Genomic DNA, 8097 nt, shown 5'->3' with positions numbered 1-8097 from the left:
ATAGGTAATTATTAAGGGTCTGAGTGTGGATTTGAACTCTGGTCCTTCTGACTCCAGAACCTGTGCTCTATCCAATGAGCCACTTAGCTGCCCCAGCTAGGGTCTTTTGAAAGGGCATCAACATGAAGCTGAAGTTCCCCCCCCCCCCCCCCCCCCCCCCCCCCCCCCCCGTGTAAGGGCAGGGCATGGGAATGGTGATCAAATTCCTTCAGCAAGAAAAAAATTTTCACTACATGACCAGCTCATTTCCTTTTCTAGAGATAAACATAATTTTCAACTCATGCAAATCCCTGTAGTATGCTTCAGCCTACTTGGGCATGCCATTTATCTTGTTACTGCTTTCAATGTGTAACATTGATACTTCTGAAATCATGGTAGTCTGTTATTTGCAGCTAGAGAATATCACTTGTAGAATCTTAGTATTTCACGGCAACCCATTAAATTCTTCCAACTTTTTCACATTATCTCAATTTTTTTGTTCAAAGTTTTCCACAGCTCCTCATCATCCAGAGGTTTATTGTTCAATGCCTTGTACTTACGCTTAGGGACTTCTCCACAACCTAGAGCCAATTGGACTTTTCCTAACCAGACTAGTCTAACTACTTCTCTCTTTAAATTAAAACTTTCCTCTCTTCCCCTCTGTAGAATTCTTTCTCCCTTCCCTTCCCTAATCAAAGCCTATCCTTGAAGGCACAGATCCAATCCTATATCTCCTTGGAAGTCTTCCCAGGGAGCCTCCCTTCTTTGATACTTGTCTTACCCATTGATCTTTATTTACAGTCCTTTATTTTTAGCTACATCTTTATGTGCATTCTTATCTCCCCAATTAGACTGTAAAGTCTTTTTAGTATAGGACCTGTTTTATACCTATTATGTTATGCTTATTAATAAGCATTTATTTACTGCTTTGAAAGTATTGAGGGGCTCTTTCCCCTTCTCTCAAGATGGCGGACAAACCCCCCCCCCCCCAAAGCCTCCAAAGAAAAAGGTCAGAAAGGAAAAAAAGGAAAGGAAGGCCAAAAAGGAAGATGGGGCTGAAAAGGTGGTGAAAAAACCTCGAAAGCATTGCAGTAGAAACCCAGTCTTGGCTCGAGGGATCGGCAGATACTCCATGTCTGCAATGTATTCCCGCAGAGAGCCATGTATAGGCAGAAATATGCTGCACCAAAAACCCGGATTGAAAGGAAAAAGAAAGACAGGGTGCCTGCTACTATCTCAAAGCCAGTTGGTGGTGATAAAAATGGAGGAAACCGAGCGGTAAAGATTCGCAAAATGCCCAGGTATTACCCTACTGAAGATGTGCCCAGAAAACTCCTAAGTCATGGCAAAAAACCCTTCAGCCAGCATGTGAGGAAACTTCGCTCTAGCATCACCCCAGGCACAGTTCTGATTATGCTCACTGGCCGCCAAAGGGGCAAGCGCGTGGTTTTCCTGAAGCAGCTGGCTAGTGGTTTGCTACTGGTGACTGGACCTCTGACCATCAATCGGGTTCCTCTACGAAGGACCCATCAGAAATTTGTAATTGCCACCTCTACTAGGGCTAACCTTTCTGGTGTAAAAATTCCAAATCATCTTACTGATGCTTACTTTAAGAAGAAGAGGCTCCGTAAACCCAGACACCAAGAAGGAGAGATTTTTGACACAGAGAAAGAGAAATATGAGATTACAGAGCAGCGCAAGGATGATCAGAAAGCAGTGGACTCTCAGCTCCTGCCCCAAATCAAGAAAATTCCTCAGCTCCGCGGTTACCTGCGTTCTGTATTCTCTCTCTCCAATGGAGTTTATCCTCACAAATTGGTGTTCTAAATGCCTTGCAGAGAACTCTTATTAAAATATTTGGAATAGCGAAAAAAAAAAGAGAAAGTATTGGGGGTCAGAAATTTGATCTGATGGGCATTGGGAGACTGTAAATTAGCATCAATAAAAGCTTTAGGGCGATACAATGTTGCTGTTCAGTCATGTCCAACTCTTTGTGACCCCATTTGAAGTTTTCTTGTCAAAGATATTGGAATGGTTTGGCATTTTCTTCTTCAGTTCATTTTATAGATAAGGAAAATGAGGCAAGTGTTAAAGTGACTTGCCCAGGGTCACACAATTAGGAAGTGTCTAAGGTCAGATTTGAACTCACAAAGAGGATTCTTTTTGACTCCAGGACTAGCACTCTATCCATGGTATCAGCTAGCTTTCTGAGGTAATACACTGTTGAAATTCAATAATTCTAGTAGAGCTCAGGAAGACTGGGAAAATGGCTAGACTATTAAGAATATTCCAAATGAATTTGAATGCTTTGGATAACTAAATCAATTTTCCTTTACTAAGGGTTTATCCTATGCAAGACCAGGTCATAGTTTAGGTCCCAAGGATATTCAAAAATCAAAAAAAAAATGACAGTGCTTGTTCTCATGAAGTGAACATTTTACAACAACATTGCTTCTCAAAGTGTGATCTGGGGATCCTAGAGGTTCTTTCAGAGGATCTATGAGGTGAAAAAAAAATGTTTTTATAATAATACTGAGATGTTTTAATTTCTAATATGACAAATAGCAATACATGTAACTCATGTAAATCAAAGCTCTTTTGGGGGTCCTCAATAATTTGAAAAAGTGCAATAGGATAATGAGACCAAAATGTTTGAATAGTGATACATATGCTACAATGACAAATATAAATGCCATACTGACCATGCTCTTAGGGAGATCACATTCTGATAGGGGTTTCACCTGTTAAGTCAGGTGGAAAGGACCCATGGTACTTGTGGTGCAGAGGCAAAGTAGATGGTAATGCATCTTTAATATTATTTCTATCCATAAAATCACTGACAATGCAAGATCGAGTTAGATGCCAAGGAAAGGTGATACCTACATCAAAAGTCCAGGTCTCTGAACATATAAAAAGGGGGAATGTGCTTTTAGCAAGAGTATTTCTTCAATTTCTTTAGGAAGGGTACAGGACCATCACTTGTCTTAATAGATAGAGGTCAAGAAAGGGAGAGAATGTGGAACTCAAATTTTAAAAAATGAATATAATAAATAATTTTAAAATAGGTATGGTATCAGTCAATCAACACATTGATTAAGCACAAATTATGTATTAAATTCTGTGCTAACCACTAGGGAAACAAGTAAAAAGAATGAAATAGCCCTTGAATTTTTTTTAATAATACTAAATCCAAAGAACTGAGAGGTGTTTCAGTATCCTGACTGTAAAACTGCATTAAATACTAGCTGCTATTTTGCACACTGCACCTGCTATTTAGTTTTAGTCATATGAATTTTTACTTATGAATCAGGTCTGTATATTTCACTGAAGATTTCTCCAGATTTGTCTGTAGAATTCACAGCATCTCTTAGGATTCTGAATTATTCTCTCTCTCTTACCCTCTCCCTCCCTTTCTCTGTCTCAGTATCTCACTGTCAAAAATCAGGTTTTGTAGGTTAAAGGCTGGCTAACTCTTTGGTTTACTATTGACATAGAACAAAAGGAAGGTCCTGAGTCCTGGGCCCTTTAGCAACTTTAGATAAAGATATCTCTCCTACATTTCAGAGACTAAGATGTATAGCTCATTGTCTTTCTACAAATGGCTATATTGTACCAAAGATTCAATCACAGTAAATTCACAAGCATGAGCAGCCCAGCTGAATCAGCTAGGCAAGAAATGCAAATAGTTCATGTTCATGCTCTCAGACCTCATTCTCCATTCAAGTCATATATGACAGAGGCATTTGACTCCAACCTTACATTTAGCATGTCAGGGCTACTGTCTACCATTGCTTTCCTCCCTATCTTTCTGGTTAACTTAAAATTGCAGGGCAAGCCCCAACCTTTAATAAAACAAACCCCCAAACACTCCACCCCAAAAGATCAAGCCTCTCTCCACCTTTGTATTTCATTTAAAAGTGATTCATCAGAAGATTCACCTTAAAACCAGTGGCCCCATAGATCTTTAAGACTCTTTGACACTCTAAGAACATGATTTGTACTTTAAATACTTTTCATCCATTCAACAGCAAGTTTTCCAAACAATTAATCTTTCCATTTGTCCTGTGGAGTAGGTATTATTTTTATTTTCAGAAGAGAGATAAGCTGAAGAGACTGGTCATAAAGCATTCCATGGATGAAGTCCCAATTCACAACTTCCTCTTCCCAAGTTACTGTGTCATCAGATGCACACATCTGATATGTAGTTCTATAGTTGGAATTTAAATTCTGTATGGCCATTCATCCCACACCTGAAAAACTGCATAAAGACAGTACAGAAGTCCTTCAGCAATTCAGTTTACTTAACTAGCCTTCTGATTGCTGATTGACCAGAAACATTATAAATTCAGGGAATCCAGGGCCCTCCCTACAATAAGGCAGTCCTTTTATAGTAAATATCCTCTTCTTGATTCATCTTACTCCCACAGATACCATTCTTTTCTCCTCCCCCCTCCCTCCCTCCCCCCACAAGAGGATTTTGTCTTTTTCTTTACTGAGAAATTGAAATTATTCAATGAGTGCTCTCTTCTTTCATCTCAAAACTCTTTGACATTATCCCCTCCCTCCTCCTTTCTTTCAGTTTTTTTTAGAAGTGGTCCTTCTCCCTGCCAAGGCCAATCCCTCTACATCTGCCCTTGATTATACTTTGTGATGTGATTAGATTTTTATCTATCATATTGCAAACTCAATCACACCCTGGCTAATATCCAACTTCTCCTTATCTACTAGTGCCTTCCTTGCCAGCAAACACTCTTCCATGATTAAATAACCTTCACTAGATCTTCCCAATTACTCCAACTATGTTTCTCCTCTCACCACTCCTAGAAAAAGGTTTTCTCTTCTCATATTCATTTAACTCTTTCCATCTCATTTTTAACCACATCAGTTAAGTGAAAATATACTCTCCAAAGTTACCAATGAGTCTTTTTTTTGAAGGGGTGAGGGAGGCAATTGGGGTTAAGTGATTTGCCCAAGGTCACACAGCTATTAAGGATCCAAGGTTGTATTTGAACTTGGGTCCTCCTAGCTCCAGGTCAACCTGTGTAGACCTGTGCTCTAACCACTGAGCTCCCAGCTGTCTTTGAATGATCTCTTGTCAATTGTCAAATCTGATGATCCTTAGTCCTTCAACCTCAACCATAGCAGTTGGTACATAATAGGTGGTGTCATATCTTCCTGACTATTCCCTGGATTTGTCACCATTGATCGTTCTTTCATTCTGGATACTCTCTCTCCTCTTAAAACTTTTGCTACACTACTGTCTCCAAATTGTCTTTTTTCCTTGTTTAATCTCCCTTCTCTGTCTTCTTTGCTGAATCACCATCCTCAACATGCTCCCTACCTGTATTTTCCAGGGGTCCATCTCCTCCTACTTCCTTTCTTGAGTCCTCCTCAGTTCCCATGGAGAGGGAAGAAACAAGGCATCTGTTAAGTGTATAAAGCATTGTGCTAAGTACTTCACAAATATTATCTCATTTGATTTTCACAAGTCTTGGAAGGTAGGTACTATTCTTTCCCCCATTTTACAGTTGAGTTAATTACAACTGAGCTAGAACTATCTAGTGTCTGAGACTGGATTTGAACTAAGGTCCTTCCTGACTCAATTCAGTCCATTTAGTTGTCAAGGATTAATTATCATCTCAATACTGAGCTATGAGCTTCAGTCTCACATCACTTATTGTCTACTGGCTATTTCAGACTCAACATATTCAAAACATAATTCATTTTTCCCCATCTGAAACCCAGCTCTTCAAAATTTTATTTCTGTCAAGAAAGCACCAGGATTCTTTAGGTTTCCTAGGTTAGTCATCTTAACATTAACCTCTATATATTCAATCAGTTTCCAAATCTTGCTATTTTTACTTCCACATCTTTAACCTGACTCCTTTTCTCTATTTATACCACCTTGGTTCAGGACTTCAATTTTTCTTTCTTTGATTACTGCAATAATTTTTTTTTCTTTTAAAATATCCCCCCCCCCCTGCATTTTAATGGAGATGATGAACATTTGAGCAAGTTGATTCCTTCACAGCCAAACCAGGAGGCAGGGACTGTTTCTCTTTGTCTGTGACGACCAATGTATTCAGATACCTGCTGCACTGGACCTTAAACTTCATGTTGTCCTTGTTTTTCTTGATCTTGACAGATTTAGCATCATTTCATCTGGCTGTGAGCAGGAAGTCTTTTATTTCCTCAATTTTTGGGGGGCATGGTGATAGCAGTGGCTGTTCAAGGGAGCAGCAGGTGGCCCAAGAGATAAGAGCAATGACCAAGGAGCCAAGAAAGCTGGAAAAGGGTGAACTTTGCAAAAATTTCTTAATTGATCAGCCTTCACACTGCTATCAAGTCTTCCCTACTCAATTTCTAGTGAATCTCTATTACTAACTCCATTTGCTTAGCTTTTAAAACCTTTCACAACTGGATTCCAACCTATCTATCCAGTTTATTGCACAATACTCTCCCTCCCACATTCTGCCATCCAGCCATACCGGCCTTCTCCATATCTCTTACTATGACACTCCCAACTCCTGTCCAATGTTCCACTGTAGCCATCTCCAGTAGGCCTGATCCATATCTGGCCACTGGACCCAGTTGGCTCTCAGGTTGGTGACTTTGTATAGCATTCCCCTCCCTGCAACTCAAATCCAAATCACTTGAATGTCATGACATTACCTCCCTGATGACATGTTTGGGAATGAAGGACAAACATCAATCAATCAATCATCCTGCACACCTGCAATGCACCTCTTCTCATCTCTGCCTCATATAATCTTCCTCTTTCTTCCAGACACAGCTCAAGTTTGACTTGCTATGCAAAGCCTTTCCTGATCTTTTACCTGATAACGCCCTTCTCCCTAAACTACTTTGTGTTTGTTGTCTTTATTTTCCTTATATGTGAGCTCCTAGAAAGTAGAGGCGAGTTCATTTTTTTATATTCTTAGCACTTACTACATGGGAGGCACTTAAATATTAGTGTTGAAGATTATCATCCATGTCATTCCAGAAATCATCCATTGTTGATTTATTCACTATGAATTTAGGAAAATTACTATGACATCAGTGACTAATGTATTACACACTTTGCAACTTTAGATAATTTTTAAATAAGTAATATTAAAAAGTGATTAAATTTCCTTATTCCAAACTTTTCCTTTTCCCAAAGGTACCTCTTTTCCACAATTAATATACATATTGTAAAAATAGTGGACAATTAGGAACAGAAAATATTTTTATAGCAGAAGTTCCTAACCTTGGATCTCTGAACTTTTACAAAATGATATTTTGATAACTGTATTTCAACATGATTAGTTTCCTTTTTAACCCTTTAATCCTTTTAAAAAGGATGGAATGAGGTACAACTATATGTATTTTAATTTACCCACTTAAAGACATTGTTCTGACAAGGTATTCTTCCATAGGTTTTTCCAGTTCTCTAACACAAAAAAGGTTAAATATTCTTGCTTTAAAATTGAACATCAACTTTATTTTCTGTACTTCTCGGATAAAAATCTATCAATTGAGATTATCCTCCATTGCCCATTTCCTATTTTCTTCCAGCATGGAATTCTAACTCTTGTTGGTAACTCATATTTTATGGCTTATCTTTTCCACTACCCTGGATCCATTGATTCAGAAATGTCCTAAGCAAATTAAGGTTATAGAATCAGAGCTGGAAGAATCTTGGAGGCCACTAAATCCAAGTTCACCTTATTTGATAGCTGTAGAAATAATGCCCGGGATTATAACAGACAGTAAATATCTATTCTGAACTCATATATACCTTCTTCCCTCCAAGTTCATCACTCTATCCACTGTGCCACCTTATCTCCTCAGAACTGAGATTGCCATTTTCTGAACCTAATTGTACATGCTCAACAATTCACAAATTTACATTAGCTGGACAAATATCCCCTCCTCAGTGAATGTTACACTTGAATGAATGTAACAAGGGCTTACAGTAAACAATTCTTGTGTATGTTATCCAAATATCTTATCAGGAATATATTTGTGTGCCTTCATAACATATATGCAAAAACTTAAAAAATTAAATAAATATTTTTAAATAAGACAAGAAAGACAGGATTGCAAAGTTAACATTTTTATTGAACTAAAATTGGT

At 38.4% G+C, this 8097-nt stretch overlaps 1 protein-coding gene across 1 annotated transcript; it reads left to right on the top strand.

Moving 5' to 3' along the window:
- The first annotated feature begins 1140 nt into the window (after positions 1 to 1140).
- LOC141500337 (large ribosomal subunit protein eL6-like) lies at positions 1141 to 1850 on the top strand. Its single transcript, XM_074203446.1, has one exon. It carries the CDS (start codon positions 1141 to 1143, stop codon positions 1804 to 1806), a length of 666 nt encoding a protein of 221 aa, XP_074059547.1. The 3' UTR covers positions 1807 to 1850.
- The last annotated feature ends 6247 nt before the right edge of the window (positions 1851 to 8097 follow it).

The sequence above is a fragment of the Macrotis lagotis genome, chromosome X (genome assembly GCF_037893015.1).
Source record: "Macrotis lagotis isolate mMagLag1 chromosome X, bilby.v1.9.chrom.fasta, whole genome shotgun sequence".
Taxonomy (NCBI): domain Eukaryota; kingdom Metazoa; phylum Chordata; class Mammalia; order Peramelemorphia; family Peramelidae; genus Macrotis; species Macrotis lagotis.
The sequence above is the reverse complement of the archived record's forward strand: the minus strand, read 5'-3'. Positions and strand labels throughout refer to the sequence as shown.

Bases quoted from the DNA above. Each gene is read 5' to 3' on its own strand.
- LOC141500337 (XM_074203446.1), top strand. From the start codon at position 1,141: ATGTATAGGCAGAAATATGCTGCACCAAAAACCCGGATTGAAAGGAAA.